Source organism: Panthera onca, chromosome A1, assembly GCF_046562875.1.
Source record: "Panthera onca isolate mPanOnc1 chromosome A1, mPanOnc1 haplotype 2, whole genome shotgun sequence".
Taxonomy (NCBI): Eukaryota; Metazoa; Chordata; class Mammalia; order Carnivora; family Felidae; genus Panthera; species Panthera onca.
The window spans coordinates 151,580,111-151,596,602 of NC_138339.1; the positions used below are offsets into that span (position 1 = coordinate 151,580,111).

General features: G+C 57.3%; 1 protein-coding gene across 35 annotated transcripts in view; it reads left to right on the forward strand.

Moving 5' to 3' along the window:
* The first annotated feature begins 10,464 nt into the window (after positions 1 to 10,464).
* Positions 10,465 to 16,492, forward strand: part of OBSCN (obscurin, cytoskeletal calmodulin and titin-interacting RhoGEF) — a 164,997-nt gene continuing 158,969 nt past the window's right edge. For 32 of the 35 annotated variants that reach the window (XM_081790259.1, XM_081790324.1, XM_081790356.1 and 29 more), the window contains exons 1-3: positions 10,466 to 10,637; positions 13,665 to 14,673; positions 15,825 to 16,094. In XM_081790259.1, the coding sequence (XP_081646385.1) occupies positions 13,695 to 14,673; positions 15,825 to 16,094 (1,249 nt within the window). In that variant the 5' untranslated portion in view covers positions 10,466 to 10,637; positions 13,665 to 13,694. Of the gene's footprint in view, positions 10,638 to 13,664; positions 14,674 to 15,824; positions 16,095 to 16,492 lie in introns of all 35 variants that reach the window. The other 3 variants (XM_078452398.2, XM_081790323.1, XM_081790320.1) reach the window with 1 other exon arrangement.

Below are 16,492 nucleotides of genomic sequence, written 5' to 3' on the forward strand. Positions count from 1 at the left end.
GTTGCTGTTCCCTATTTGATGATGCACAGCATCACGGCCGCAGTCTCCTGGTGCTCTCAGAGCAGTAGAAATAGCAGCGATTGTTTCTGTGGTCTGCCTTCCCCTCCTGTGTTGGGGCCAGGCTTTCCTGTTCTTGGCATGTCTCCTGTTTGTGGTTGAAAACTGTATACTTCAGGTGGTACGTTGTACAACAAGTCTGGACACACTCCAGTCCTGCTTGCGTGGGCTTGTTTTGTTTTCGTGGTTGCGGGTGGGCGTGTGTGCTTGGACTGTATCAATGGGGTCTCTGTGCCCTGCAGGGTGAAGCTGCTGGTGTCGGTGCTGAGTCAGCGTGCAGCTTGAGTGTGAGCACCGCCACTGGGTGCAGGGATTTCCGGGGCCTCTCTGCCCATCGCTTTTCCAGTCCCTCCGTTCGGAGGCCTGTCTCAGCTGATGTCTCAGTCAGCCTCGGGCCCCCTTGATTGCTGGCTGACTGATCTCTGTTTTCAGCAATGCTCAGCCTCGGGCAAGCAGCGCTTCTCAAGGCCAGTGGGTAGGTTCTGCCCAACCCCAGGAGGTTCTCTTGAGCCAAGTCTTTCTGAGGTTCAGCTTGTTGCTCTTAATTAAGACAAGCTAATGTTTTCAAGGGTAGCCTACAGCCTGAATTTTCCTGCGCTCTGTGTCAATGGAGGTCAGTTCCTTTGGAGAGCCCCTTGACTGGCCTCTCCTCCCTGAGGCGGGGTCTCAGCAGGCCCTGGGCAGCGGTCCTAACCTTCCCTGTCTGCTCTCCTGGGGCGAATCCTGTGCTCCGCTAGTGCGCTGGACTGGGGGCAGCCAGGTCCCAGATAAGCTCAACCTGCCACACCTCCGTGCATGGGGTACAGCCTCCAAATGGAAGACTCTGGGCCACAGTGCTGCAGGGTTTAGCCCCCTTGACTTGGATGGGGAGCTGAGGAATGTTGCTCTGATACCACACCTGATCAGGAGCCCCGTATTGGTCACACCGACCACGAGTGGCACTGTGTCCCGCTTGAGCTGGGGGCAGAAGCTCATGGTTCCTACCAGGTTTTAGCAGATGTTCCTGAAGCGTTGGCTGTATGCACTGAGGACAACTCCAGAGATTAGAAACGTTTTCTCTAATTGGCTCTCATCACTTACACCTGGTTTGCTGCAGTGCTGTCCCCGGAAGTGGGCCTCTGCACCTGCTGTTTGCACTAAGGTATATGCCCATGGTTCTGGGACAAGGCCTAGGACCTCTGCTGCCTGGACTCTGCACCCCAGGTGTTGCGATCTGGTTGTCCCGGGCTGTGGCCTGCTGTAGGGACCATAATGTGCACCCAGGGCTGACTACACCCAGGGTGTTCAGCACTACATGAGCCACACGGGGTATGTGGGATCTGGTTGTCCCGGGCTGTGGCCTTCTCTAGGGACCGTAATGTGTGCCCAGGGCTGACTGCACCCAGGGTGTTCAGCACTGTGTGAACCACACGGGGTCGGAGATGGCAACTGATGGGGGAGCTTCTCCATTGGTCTCTGGACACACCAGCCTCATCCCAGCGCCGATTGACCACATTCAGCCTAACTGAGGACACAATGCACCTTTCAACATTCTTTACAATATGTGTGACCTCCCCTTAATCTTGGTTATAAAGTATTTTCAAAGGCCACAGGAGTTTTGCCAGTGACATGAGGCAGTCTCTTAGCACCAGGTAATTTCTGCAAGTGGCTGATGCTTTGGAAAGTAAAAAAGCTGATTCATTAAAGTGCTCAGCATTTACAGGGGTGCCTGGCTGGCTTGGTCAGTAGCACATACAGCTCTTGGTCTCAGAGTCTTGAGTTCAAGCCCCACGTTGGGTGTGGAGCCTGCTTAAAAGAATGTTTGGCACTGACAACATCCATGCTACAGTAGTGGTTTCTCAGGATGCCAACAGGGTGAAGATGTGAAATTTGGTGTTTTTCAGTGGCTGTAAGGAGTGCCCATGGGTGTGCAGGTGACAAGATCCGTTAGCTTATCTTCACGGTTTTATTTTCCACAAGAGTCACACGTGTCCTCAGGGAAATTTTCTGTTACAATTGCAGTGCCCCTTGAGGTTTTACAACAGATGGGTGTGTTGGTGTTTTCCGACAACATCAACCAATTCTCTGATTCTCCACAGATGCCAGCTGGGGGTCCAGCAGTTTAATTCAGCTCTGGCCCCATCTCTGTGGGACCCACAGGCTCGGGGATCCATCCCACAAGACCACCCCCACTTCAGACGCCAACCCCAAGTCCAGACATCACCTGTGCTCTGACGCATGGGCGACAGATGAGAGGTTCCCACGGCCCCTCCTCGGGTTTGATGAATGTGCTGGAAGGACTCACAGATCCTAGGGAAACGCATATGGAAAACTTAGTGGTTTCTTACATAGGAAAGGATGTGATAAAGGGCACAGATGAACAGCCAGATGAAGAGGCACACGGGTGAGGTCCGGGAGGGTCCTGAGCCCAGTGGAGGCGTGCCCCAACCCAGAAGCTCCCTGAACCCCCCACTACTGGGATCTTTGGGGTCTTTGCCACATAGGCACGAGGGATTGTGATAGCTCCCTAGGGGACAGGGGTGGGACTGAACGTTCCAGGCTTCCAGTCAGGTCTCCATCTTTCTGGGGACCTGCCCCCACCCAGGAAGGAACCAGCCAGGAGTCGCCTGGTTAGATCAAGAGACGCTCTGTCACCGGGAATCCCAAGGTGGGAAGGAGCTTGGTGTCAGGACCAGGATGGAGACCAGATGCACCACCCTCCTTATGCCACAGGTCCTGAGCTGGGCAGCAGCCCACGTGCCGAGCACATGACCGTGTGCACACCTGCTTTTCCGGAGGACTCAGTGATTGCCTCGGAGTAAACCCAGCAGGGGTTGTCTAACCCTTTAGAACCCTTTCACTGAATGCTTCACTGTGAGGATGTGATAGTCATGGTTTCAAGCATGCGGGTGTGGCCTTTCCAATGCCAGGTCAGCCAGGGTGCTGTGCCCGGACACCACAGACCAAGGGTTGTAAACACACTTCTTTCTCAGGGCTCTGGAGGCTGGAGGTCTGAGACATGGTGTCTGGTGAGGCCGATTCCTGGTTCACGGACGGCATCTCCTGGCGGTGTCCTGTGGTGGAAGGGGCAGGGGTGACCCCTTCTTAAGGGCACTGATCCCATCATTGGAACTCCACCCTCAGCACCTCATCACCCACCAAAGGCCCTGCCTCCAAGACTGAGGCCCTGGCAGTATGAATTCGGGGTGGGGGGACCGAGGTATCCAGGCTGTGGAAGCCGGCTCAGGTCCCAGGGTGGTGCTGGGTGTCTGCTAACTGGCTGCTTAGTCTTAAGCCCACGTGCCAGTCCCTTCGGTCTGTGCTGCGGCCGGGAAGGCTCAGGTTCCTTCTGGAATAAAGGGTCTCTAGGTTCCGCCCACACTTGAGTTGTCCCTGAAGAAAGGGTGGCTTGCCCCAAATGTAGATTTACTCACGCTCTGTCTGGATGGGAGAGGGCACGGCCGACCCCCAGCCCCGCCCTCCCCCAGGAAGGTCAGCAGGGAAGCGGAGGCTTGGCCTGCCTCTGTGTTCGGCTCAGTGAGCGTTTTCCAGATGATAACGTTTGCTGCACACTTGTTACTCGCTGGACATAACCATATGAGGCCACACTCAAAAGCTAGCAGGTGGATTCAAAGGGCCCTCGTCCTCAGCTAGGACCCCACGTAGCCGGCACTACTTAGAAATGCGTATGTATTGCCCAGGGGAGCAAGTCTTCGCAGAGGCCAAACCTACTTCCTTAGGAAGGGTCTGCCCCAGCGCATGTCGCGGATAAGCTTTGCAGACCCCTGCACACGGACTCAGCTCCGCAGACACGAGGCTGTGCTGTTTGGGGGTGCGGCTGGAGGAGCCCAGGGGCTTGAGTGAGCCCTGCACGCACCTGCAGAAGCTCGGGTCATTTCCGTCGTGCCGCTGTGCTCCCTTCTCTCGGGGCCTCGCTGCAGGCAGCAAGGGCAGTAACTTAGAAGATTTGGGGGCCTGCACCCTTGCTCTTGCGATGGAAACTAAAATGAAGTATCTTTGGGAGGAAAGGAGGGTGATGGGAGCCGGTCTCCTCCACAGTCAGGGTTTCTCCTGTTGGACGATGCGCGGAGCCAGAGAGGCACACGGGCGGGAGAAGGAACGGGTTCAACGGCATCCATCAGGGGCTACCCAGAGGCACGCTGACAATGCACGGTGGGGGGGAGTAGGAGCGGATGGGTCGGGGGTGGGGGGGGGGGGCTCTGCTCTCCCCACCTGAGTCGGGTTGTTTGCATGGGCTGGTGTCCCCCCCCTCCCCCGCTTCCCCCGTGCAGCCTAAGCGCCCTGGGTGGGGGTACAGCCTCAGCGCCCTGGGTTGGGTTACAGCCTCAGCACCCGGCGGTTGGGGTCCAGCTCATTTGCTCCAGTAGATCTTACCTTGTTCCTGAAATACTCCTGGGGAAAGTACACTTGAACCTGACTGGAATGAGTGGCGGGGGGGGGGGGGGTCCCTGGAAGCCAGCAGCGTGGCCCACTGTCGTTCACAGAAGCCTTGTGGAGAACTGCATTCCTTGCCCCCACGGGCTGCCAGCAGGACAGGAGGGGAGGACCCCCCCATACCCAGGTGGCTCGCATCATCACCTGTTTTTCCAAGAATGAATTTTTGTCTCTCACTTCTTTCCTTGCAAAGAAATACATGCTCGGGGTCTGGAGTCAGGGTAACACGTGGGCATGTTGGGTTACAGCACAAGGGTACTGGTGCTGGCCACCATGGCCTACTGACGGCTTTCGGCTTCCTGGCCTTCTGGCCTTTTTCCCAGTCCTGCGGCTTCTGGTGGAGGGTTGGAGACAGTGTGGGCTGTTGGGCTCCCTTCTTGCCCCAATGGTGTGCCCCCATGACTCTCGAGGCCATTCCTTCCGAGGCCATTCCTCCTAGGCCTGGGAGGGTTGGGACACAGCCTTCTGCAGCTGAGGAAATCACACGCTTCATCAGGAATCAGACCAGCTGGAGGCCTCCCCTGGGGCCGAGTCTGGCCCCCCATTTCTTGCACACAGTGTAATTGTGTGACAACTTAGTTTTGTAGCCCTTGTGGCCTCTCAGGCTTGCAGCTGCCCTGAGCTCCACTGCGGCAGCTCCCCTGCCCTTGGTGGCAGGGCCCAGGCCTGGAGGTCAGCCGTGCATGTCCTGAAACACGCTCCAGGTGTGGCTGTGGGCATGGGTGGGGCCACATAGCAGTGTGTGCAGGTGCAGAAGGATACGGGCCCCCAACAGGGGTGTGCCCAGGGTCACACAGCAGTGCTGGCAAGTGCAGGAGATGGACCCGATGGCTTTCCAGGGGAATTCTACCAGACATTTAAGGAAGAGTTAACACCTATTCTCTTGAAACTGTTCCAAAAAATAGAAATGGAAGGAAAACTTCCAGACTCATTCTATGAAGAGTTACCTTGATTGCAAAACTAGACAAAGACCCCACTAAAAAGGAGAACTATAGACCAATTTCCCTGATGAACATGGATGCAAAAATCCTCAACAAGGTATTAGCCAACCAGATCCAACAATACATTAAAAAAGTTATTCACCACAACCAAGTGGGATTTACACCTGGGATGCAGGGCTGGTTCAATATCTGCAAAACAATTAATGTGATTCATCACATTAATAAAAGAAAGGACAAGAACCATATGATCCTTTCAATAGATGCAGAGAAAGCATTTGACAAAATACAGCATCCTTTCTTGATAAAAACCCTTAAGAAAGTAGGGATAGAATGAGCATACCTCGAGATCATAAAAGCCATATATGAATGTCCCAAGGCTAATATCATCCTCAATAGGGAAAAACAGAGCTTTCCCCATAAGGCCAGGAATGAGACAGGGATGTTCACTCTCGCCACTGTTATTCAACATCGTACTGGAAGTCTTAGCCTCTGCAATCAGACAACACAAAGAAATAAAAGGCATCCAAATCGGCCAGGAGGAGGTCAAACTTTCACTCTTCGCAGATGACATGATACTCTATATGGAAAATCCAAAAGATTCAACCAAAAAACTGCTAGAATTGATTCATCAATTCAGCAAAGTTGCAGGATATAAAGTCAATGCACAGAAATTGGTTGCCTTCCCATACACCAACAATGAAGTGACAGAAAGAGAAATCAAGGAATTGATCCCATTTACAGTTGCACAAAAAACCATAAAATACCTAGGAATAAATCTAACCAAAGAAGGGAAAAGTCTGTACACTGAAAACTATAGAAAGCTTATGAAAGAAATTGACAAGGCACAAAAAAAATGGAAAAAGGTTCCATGCTTCTGGATAGGAAGAACAAATGTTGTTAAAATGTCGATACTACCCAAAAAATCTACATATTCAATGCAATCTCTATCAAAGTAACACCAGCATTCTTCACAGAGCTAGAACAAATAATCCTAAAATTTGTGTGGAACCAGAAAAGACTCCGAATAGCCAAAGCAATCTTGAAAAAGAAAACCAAAGCAGGAGGCATCACAATCCCAGACTTCAAGCTATACTACAAAGCTGTAATCATGAAGACAGTATGGTACTGACACAAGAACAGACACTCAGATCAATGGAACAAAACAGAGAACCCAGAAATGGACCCACAAACATATGGGTAGCTAATCTTTGACCAAGCAGGAAAGAATATCCAATGGAATAAAGACAGTCTCTTCAGCAAGTGGTGCTGGGAAAACTGGACAGCGACATGCAGAAGAATGAACCTGGATCACTTTCTTACACCATACACAAAAATAAACTCAAAATGGATGAAAGACCTCAATGTAAGACAGGAAGCCATCAAAATCCTTGAGGAGAAAGCAGGCAAAAACCTCTTTGATCTTGGCTGCAGCAACTTCTCACTCAACACATCTCTGGAGGCAAGGGCAACAAAAGCAAAAGTGAACTACTGGGACCTCATCAAAATAAAAAGCTTCTGCACAGCAAAGGAAACAATCAGCAAAACTAAAAGGCAACGGGCAGAATGGGAGAAGATATTTGCAAATGACATATCAGATGAAGGGTTAGTATCCAAAATCTATAAAGAAGTTATCAAACTCAACACCCAAAAAACAAATAATCCAGTGAAGAAATGGGGAAAAGACATGACTAGACACTTCTCCAAAGAAGACATCCAGATGGCCAACCGACACATGAAAAAAATGCTCCACATCACTCATCATCAGGGAAATACATATCAAAGCCACAATAAGATAACACCTTACACCTGTCAGAATGGCTAACATTAACAACTCAGGCAACAACAGAAGTTAGCGAGGATGCGGAGAAAGAGGATCTCTTTTGCATTGTTGGTGGCAATGCAAGCTGATGCAGCCACTCTGGAAAACAGTATGGAGGTTCCTCAAAAAACTAAAAATAGAACTACTGTAGGACCTAGCAATTGCACTACTAGACATTTATCCAAGGGATACAGGTATGTTGTTTCAAAGGGACACATGCACCCCCATGTTTATAGCAGCACTATCACCAATAGCCAAAGTATGGAAAGAGCCCAAATGTCTATCAATGGAGAAATGGATAAAGAAGATGTGAGATATATATATAGATATATATATATATATATATATATATATATATATATATATATATATATAATGGAGTATTACTTGGCAATGAAAAAATGGCAATGAAATCTTGCCATTTGCAACTACGTGGATGGAACTGGAGGGTATTATGCTAAGTGAAATTAGTCAGAGAAAGGCAAAAATCATATGACTTCACTCATATGAGGACTTTAAGAGACAAAACAGATGAACATAAGGGAAGGGAAACAAAAATAATATAAAAACAGGGAGGGGGACAAAACAAAAGAGACTCATAAATATGGAGAACAAACTGAGGGTTGCTGGAGGGGTTGTGGGAAGGGGGATGGGCTAAATGGGTAAGGGGCATTAAGGAATCTACTGAAATCATTGCTTCACTATATACTAACTAATTTAGATGTAAATTTTAAAAAATAAAAAATAAAGTTAAATAAAAAAAAAACAGGGAGGGGGACAAAACAGAAGAGACTCATAAATATGGAGAACAAACAGAGGGTTACTGGAGGGGTTGTGGGAGGGGGATGGGCTAAATGGGTAAGGGGCAGTATGGAATCTACTCCTGAAATCATTGTTGCACTATATGCTAAACTAATTTGGATGTAAATTTTAGAAAAATACAAAATAAAACAAGATAAAAAAAATTAAAAAAAAAAAAAGAAGGAAAAGTCCCCGCAAGGGTGTGCCCAGGGCCACACAGCCAAGCGGGCAGCTCCAGAAGGAGACGGGCCCTGCAGGGGTGTGCCTGGGGCCACACAGCAGTGCAAGCATGGCCCCCTCCCCTTGGTGCCTCCCAGATGGGCCTCTCCCCTCAGACGGGACCACTCACAGCTCAGCCAGGCCCATTGCTCCTGTCAGAGCCATGAGGAGGACGGGACAGTCCCATGGCATGCAGCCAGCATGTGGATGGTCTGGCACACCACATGAGCAGAGTGTAGATGCAGGGAGCACCCAGGAGGCCAAATGTCCCATAAGAGCCTGGTGATATATGGGCAGGGGCTGCAGCTGGTGGCCTGGGGTCTGTCCACAGGCAGCAGATGGGCTGGTGCCAGGGGTGCATGGCCGGGGGGATCCTGACCTGCAGGTGCCACTTCCTAGAGCCAAACTTGCCTGTCTTTGACAGGGCATAGGGACAAGGGACTCAGAGAGACTTATGAGTGTGAGCTATGGGGGGTTACAGGTCAGAGAGGAGGATGAGCATGGGGGTGAGCTATGGAGGATCACAGGTCATGAGGAGGACAGAGGAGGAGGGTAAACTATGGAGGGTCACAGGTCAGGGAGGAGGATGGAGGAGGGTCTCCAGACCCCTCTATGGAGGGTCACAGGTCAGGGAGGAGGACTGGAAGAGGAGGATCACAGGACTACAGGAAGTCAGAAGTCGGGGGGGGGTAACCGCTAATATGCTGGTGTCAGGGGATCATCAAAGTTGAGATCATTCCCGGTCCCCGTGTGGCATCAGTGTTCACAGAAGAGGAAGAAGGACCCTGGAGGGCTTGCCCTCTGTTGGCTACAGCGTGACTAGCTATCTGTGTCTGTACCACCTCGGTGTCCAGGATCTTCAGGCACCTTCTTCTCAGAATGTAGCTTCCCAAACCCTGAGAAATGAATGTCTGTTGAAGCCTTCTATTCTGTGGTTTTATCATGGTGACTGAGCTCAGATTTTGGGCACTCTGGGTGCATCTGGTCTGTGCTCAGATCCTCGGTTTCCCCAGCAGACACAGGGGTGCTGGCTGAGGGCAGGGGTGAAGCTGAGTGTGCATAGAACTCCCATCTTGCTGGCTATGGTGGGTCTGCTTCCTCCCTACCCTCCTTCCCACCTCCCTGGGTGCTCTGGACCCCTGGCCCTTACAGCTGGCCGTGGTGAGGGTCGACTGGTGGACACACCTGCAGGAAAAGTCCTCAGATCAAGCAGGTGCAAGGGGCATGCCTGCGTGTCTTCCCCTGGTCCCTACCCTCATCTGGGGTTCCTGAAGGGGGTTTCTCAGACCTGGGCTGCTGGAGGCGGGGATCAACCACTTCCCAGCAGGTGGCCCCTCTGGGTCCTGGTTAAGCCCCACCAGACAAAGGCCACCTTTCACCCAGGCAGGGCTGGCCTTTTGTCCCTACTTGTCTCTGCATCAAGGCGATAGCCATGGAGTTGGGAACAGTCTTCCTGGGTCATTTGCAGCACACACATTGTCCTGCCGGCCCACCCTGGGGCCTGGGGCCCTCCCTTGTCCATGGCCAGCAAAGGCCCCTAGCTGGGTTCTCAGGGGTTCCCATTTAAAGGCGCCATGGACACAACAGCTAGGCCAGGTGCTGCCAGAAGCACCTGCCCTAGGCCTGTGTGTAGCTTCTGGCTGCCCACCTATACCCAGAGTCTGCAGGACCTTCAGACGGCCAGTGCACTTGGCATGGTCCTGGGACCCCTGTCCCCTCTGGGCAGTCCTGGGTGCCCTCTGTGTGGTTTCTGGTCCCTCCCTCCCCTCTGGCTGGTTCTAGTCCCCTCTGGGCAGTCTTGGATCCCCTCTGGCTGGCTCTGGGTCCCCTCTGACTGGTTCTGGATCCCTTTCTGGGGGAGGGGTCCCAGGTCCCTTCAAGGTGATCTTGGATATCCTCTGGGGGGTCTCATGTCCCCCTCTCTCCTCTGGGTGGTTCTGGGTCCCCAGGCTCCCTCCTTCCCTGCACTCCGGGATATTAGTCTGAACAGGGTTCCCCACAAGATGGGGTCCCTGCCCTACCCACATCCCTGCTGTCCCCCACCAAACACCTGGCCATGCAGAGTCTGTGCCCTTTGCTTCCGTGGGGCTGGGGGTGAAACCAAATCCGGGGCAGTGACACCCGGGCTATTTTGGAGTTGGGCTGGGTTGGGCTGGCTGGTGGTGGGGGCGGGCCCAGGCTTCTCCAGCTGACAGCGTCCGCCTGTCCTTTCGTCCCTGTCCAGTCTGAGGACCGGCCAGAGAGTGGGCTGCTGGGTGGGAGCCGTGTCGGTCCTGGGCCCGTGGAGGGAGGTGAGGCCCAGCAGCCCCTGCCCTGCCGTCTGAGCCCCCCGCCTGGGTGCTGCTCCCAGCCTCCCGTAGAGACAGGTGAGGAGGCAGGATAGACAGGGGTGGGGGCCATCCTGGGCCTAGCCCCTCTCCTCCAGGACTGCTCTGTTGAAGGTCAGGGCTGTGGGGTACAGTTGGCCCTGGGAGGGGGCTGGTCTAGCCAGGCTGTGCCACTCCTCTGAGGGTTGGAGCCCTGGAATCCAGTCCCTGCAGTGACCTGAGCCCTCATTTGGGGAAGGAGCAGCTGGGGTGTGAGGTCAGGGGGCCATGGGGTGCATCCACCTCCTCCTTCGCTGGGGGCTCCCTGCTGTGAAGCAGGCCTGGAGGTCTGGCCGGCCCTGCCCCCAGCTCTGCTGAGATGGATGTCCGCTGACAGCTGGGGCTATTTTAGGCCTGTTGGCTCAGCAGAGGGGACAGCCAAAGGGGCACTGACACCTGACTCCAGGAAAGAATTTCCCCAGGATTTCGGGAAGCCGCCAGCCCAGGGGTCTAGGGGGAGGCACAGACTCCAGGAGCTGCCCTTGGAAGTCTTTTCTGGAAGGGTGGGGGCGGGGGCAGCAGGGATTCTCAGGAAGGGACCAGACTCTGCAGTCAGGCTGCAAGTCACTTCCCACCCTTGGTGCATCTGAGAAATGGCCCAGGGGCCCCTGGAAGAGGACCTGAGATTGGCCAAGTTCTAGAAGAGCCAGGATGGAGGGTGTGGGCAGGGCTCAGGTCAGCCCCAGGGACTCCTGGGCTCTAGAGAAATGACCCCAGGTGGGGGTGGGGGAGTCATGGTCTCCATGTGGAGGGAGGCTCCTGCCAGTGCCAAGCTAGGTCCTCCAAGGCGTCAGGAGTCTGAGTGGGGTCTACAAGGAGCTGCCTTCCCAGGTGGGCATCTGAGGAAGGAAGGGGCTTTTCCTGGGAGGCTGGGGCTGTGTCCCCTTCTGAGTCTCCTGTCTCTGAGCACACTGCTGCATGTATGTGCCCAGTGGGAGTTCTGGGGGCCCCCAGAGGGTGTTCCCGACTTGGCCTGAAGGACGGTGGGTGGCTCTGGAGTCTTCGGGCAAGCATTTCTGGAGCTAGGGTTCTACTGACCAGTGGGGATGCCTGCCTGGCAGGGTAGACTCGGAGGCAGCTGTATCTGTGGGAGCCCCCAACCCTGGCTTCATGGTGTCTGCTGCATTGAGGTGGGAAATACAGGCTGTTAAATGAGGAGACAGGCATCAGCACTGTCCCTGGGGGCCTCAGAGGATCTTGGAGGTCTCTGCCCACCCCTGCCAGGCCAGGGGTCAGCCAGTGCACCTGCCAAGGTCCTGGGCTGGCTCCCCCTAAGCACGTGTGGTGATGGGAGCTCCCTCTCCTGTCCCTGTCACTGTCCCTGCCCCCCAGAGGCCACTAGCTGTGGGGTGGCCCCTGCCCATGCCCACTCATGAGCTCAGAGGACCTATCTCCCATAGCTGCACCTGGTGTGTTGGGGGGAGGATTCAGTGTCCTGCTTTGGGGGACCCACCGACTGTGATTCAGGAGGGGGGCCCTGGGAGCTTAGATCTCAGGGGAGATCTGAGTAAGCCTTCCCCAGAGGGACATCAGGGCCCAAGAGGGCGTCCCCAGGGGCGGGGCTCGGGTGGCCACCCGCCCAGGTCCTCCCAGCTCCAGAACATGGCCAGGCCATGGGGGGCAGGCGCCAGAGGTGCTGACCACACAGTGAGTCAGCAGGCTGGAGCGGTCTCACCTCCTAGAGGGGGATTAAGGGGGATTAGGCCCTGAATCACAGGACATCACCCCGCTTGTCCCCCAGTGGGCAGCCCATGCTAAAAGCCCAGCTGTGGATTGGGGAAGGAGTAAAGGTGCTTGAGGCCAGCCCTGAGGCCAGTGGGCTGCTGTTCTTACATAAAGAAGCCGGGGGGGGGGGGGGGGCGGGGTAAGGCCCAGGCTCACCATACCCACCTGTGCTGAAGGCCAGCTGGGGCCTGAGGGGGAGGGGAGGCTTAGGCAGAGGCCTGTCCCCTGAGGCTTTCGGGTGGTGCCCACCCCATCCCCACAGGGTGCCTGGCCAGTGGAGCCACAAAGTCTGTAGAGTGACAGGGCTCCTGACAGTCAACCTGGCCAGGCCCTTCCCAGGGGACTCTCTGCCTGTCCTCCCTGGGCTCACTGCTGACTGTGTGCCCTCCAGATCCTCCTGTGGCTGTTCACAGTGAGGGGGTGTGGGCAGCTCAGCCAGTTAGGAGGAAGTCACCTGGCAACAGGGTCTCTAATCCTTTCCTGCTCATCAGGGTTTTTTGGCAGGGGAGGGGAGGAGGCATCGCAGGACAGGTGCAGGCAGCTACAGGTGGGACAGGCCTCTGTTGTGGGCACTTCCCGGGGCGAGGAGGGCTGAGCTGCACCCGGCAGGATGTGTGGCCCAACAGCTTTGGAAGATGAGTCACCCGGAGGAGGAAGTGGGGGGACAAAAGGGGACACGCAGGGCCAAGGGCTCAGAGGAGAGCCTGCTGGGAGATGGGTCACCTTGGGTGCACTCCCGCCAGGGGCCAGGCCCCGTCCAGGTGTGGAGAGTTGAGTGGCAGAGATGTAAGCAGACTGGAGTTTCAGACTCCAGGAAGCAGAGGTGTGTGGGGGACGGGAACTGGTCACCAGGAAGCAGCTGGAGTGGGCAGGGGGGAACAGGCAGGTCTGTGTGGAGAGTTACAGCATGGTCCCCAGGGTAGGGAGGACCCTGGTGCACAGAGAGGAGGGCCAGCCTGGCTGCTGGTGTGCTGTTTTGGGACAGGTTCTCAACTGGACCTGAGTTGGGGCGTAGGGCTAGAGCTGGGGGGACAGGAAGGAGATATGCTCACCCGTTAGAAAAGCCCGTCGAGGGGTACACTAGACTCCAGGTGCCCAGAAAGGGGTAAATCTGATTTTATGCACCACTGTGCCTTCTGGTAGTTCTACCTGCGCGTGGAGGTCGGGGGTGGAGATAAGGCCGGGAGGTGTCCACCCTGGGTTAGACTGGGTTCTTCAGGGACACTGATTGGGAAGCCGCGGAGGACTCGGACAGCACCTGCGGCTCATCCCCACTATGACCTTCCCCCAACCTGCTCTCAGGTCCGTCCCGCCGCCCCCGCCCCCCCCACCATGGATCACTCATTCAGCGGGGCGCCCCGATTCCTGACCCGGCCCAAGGCCTTCGTGGTGTCGGTGGGGAAGGACGCCACGCTGAGCTGCCAGATCGTGGGCAACCCTACGCCGCAGGTGAGCTGGGAGAAGGACCAGCAGCCGGTGGAGGCGGGCTCTCGCTTCCGGCTGGCCCAGGACGGCGACCTGTACCGCCTCACCATCCTGGACCTGGCCCTGGGCGACAGCGGGCAGTACGTGTGCCGCGCGCGCAATGCCATCGGCGAGGCCTTCGCGGCCGTGGGCCTGCAGGTGGACGCCGAGGCCACTTACGCCGAGCAGGCGCCCCACTTCCTGCTGCGGCCCACGTCCATCCGCGTGCGCGAGGGCGCCGAGGCTACCTTCCGCTGCCGCGTGCGCGGCTCGCCGCCCATGGCCGTGAGCTGGGCCAAGGACGGCCGGCGCCTGGGCGCGCCCGACGCCCCCCGGGTGCGCGTGGAGGCCAGCGGCGAGGCCAGCGCGCTGCGCATCCAGTCCGCGCGGCCGCGCGACGGGGGCACATACACGGTGCGCGCCGAGAACCCGCTAGGCGTCGCCAGTGCCGACGCCGCGCTCACGGTAGACGCGGACCCAGACGCCGCCCCGCCGGGAGCCTCCACTGCCGGGCTTCTGGCGCACCTGCAGCGGCGTCGGGAGGCGATGCGCGCCGAGGGCATCCCTGCCTCGCCACCTGGCTCTGGCACGCGCACCTGTACGGTGACTGAAGGCAAGCACGCGCGCCTCAGTTGCTACGTGACGGGCGAGCCTAAGCCAGAGACGGTGTGGAAGAAGGATGGCCAGCTGGTGGTGGAGGGCCGGCGACACCTGGTGTACGAGGACGCTCAGGAGAACTTCGTGCTCAAGATCCTCTTCTGCAAGCAGTCGGACCGGGGCCTCTACACCTGCACGGCGTCCAACCTGGTGGGCCAAACCTACAGCTCCGTGCTGGTCGTCGTACGAGGTGAGGGCCTCGCCCGAGGGGCGGGGAGTGCACGGTCCCCGCCCAGGTCGCTGCCCGCAGAGCGCAGGAGCAGGCGCCTCCCCAGTCCCGCCCCCACCTGGAATGGAATCCGTGGTGGAATCCTGAGGCAGAGCTGTTGGCGGCTCTCGCCTCTTCGGGCCCAGGAAATGAGGGCGACACGGATGACCCTCGGCCTGTCCCATTGTCTTTGTGAGAGTCACATGAGTGAACAAAGCGCTTTGTCCTAAGCACCCCCTCCTCCTGAGACACTGTCGGGGTGAGCCAGGCCCTCCACCCCAGTGACAGGTTGCCAAAGGGGTCTCCCAGGCAGAGTCCGAGAGAAAGGCAAGGGCTGGGGCTCGGGCTGGGGCCGAGCCGGGTTGAGCCAGTTCACAGGTTCCCGTTGAGGATCCCTGGAGGGGTCTGGGGCTCCCTCTGGGTTCTGGAGGGAAGCCCTGGCAGGCGACGTGATCAGGTCCTGCGGGCAAGTTGGCGAGGCTCCTAAGAGCAGAGACTGACCTCCACTTCTGACCCGCTGTAGGATCTCAGGGCGCTCCGACCTTCAGTGCGCGCCCCAGGCCATGGCCCACGCGGAGGAAACAGCCCGGTTCCTTGGGGGAGGGGGGCTGCACAGGGGGAAATGCGCAGGGCAGCGGGGCCTGGCCTACAGCCGGTGCTCAGGGACTGCAGTGATCTGGCGCTGGCCCTGCCGCCTGGCTGCTGCGTGGGCGTGAGTCCCCCGAGCTTTGCGCTGGGCTGCTGGCTGGGGCCTCGGTTCTCCTTTTTGTCTTCAGGACATCTCCTTCTGTTTAAGGGAAGGGGGCTCTTCAGGTTCTGTGCCCTCGCCCGCCCCTGTCCCGCCTCCATCCCCCTACCTCCCTACACGCTTCCCTGCTGCTCGCCTGCCTCTCCACTCCCCCCTGCCCCGTAGCCCCCTCAACCCTGCCCTGGTCCCCCGCCCCCACGCTCCAGCTTCCCACTCCGAGCCCCTTAACCTGCCCCCCTTCCTGCCCTCCCCCGCAGCTCACCGCTGCCCCATCCCCACGCTCTGCCCCCTCCCCCCTCCTCTGTCTCCTCGGAGCTCTCTTCCCTGCCTCGCCGCTGCAAGCATCCCGCCGCCCCAGCACCTCTCACGCGCCTCCTCCCCTCAGAGCCCGCCGTGCCCTTCAAGAGGCGACTTCAGGACCTGGAGGTGCGGGAGAAGGAGTCGGCCACGTTCCAGTGCGAGGTGCAGCTGCCGTCCACGGAGGCTGCGTGGTACAAGGAGGACACGCGTCTGTGGGCCAGCGCCAAGTACGGCATCGAGGAGGCGGGCACTGAGCGCAGGCTCACGGTGCGCAACGTCTCGGCCGACGACGACGCCGTCTACATCTGCGAGACCACGGAGGGTAGCCGCACCGTGGCAGAGCTCGCGGTGCAAGGTGGGAGGGGTCGGGCGGGAAAGGGGTAGGGTCCTACGGGGGGGGGCAGGGGTCATGTGGGGGTGAGGGCAGGGGTCCTATGGGGGGTCAGGGGTCGTGTCGGGGGAGGGCAGCGGTCCTGTGGGTGGCAGCAGGGGTTGGGGGGTAGGGGTCCTGCGGGTGGCAGCGCCATGCGGGTGGTGAGGCCTTCCTTGCAGGAGGTGGGCAGAGATCGGAAGGGGCTGGGCAGGGGTCCTGCGGGATGCCGACAGGGGTCCCGTGGGGGGGGGGTGCAGGGGCCGGAAGGGACAGGGAAGGGGTCCTGGCGGGGCAGGGGTCATGCGGGATGGGGCAGGGGTCCTGCGGTGGTGGGGGTAGGGTCCTACGGGGGGAGCAGGGGTCATGTGAGGGTGAGGGCA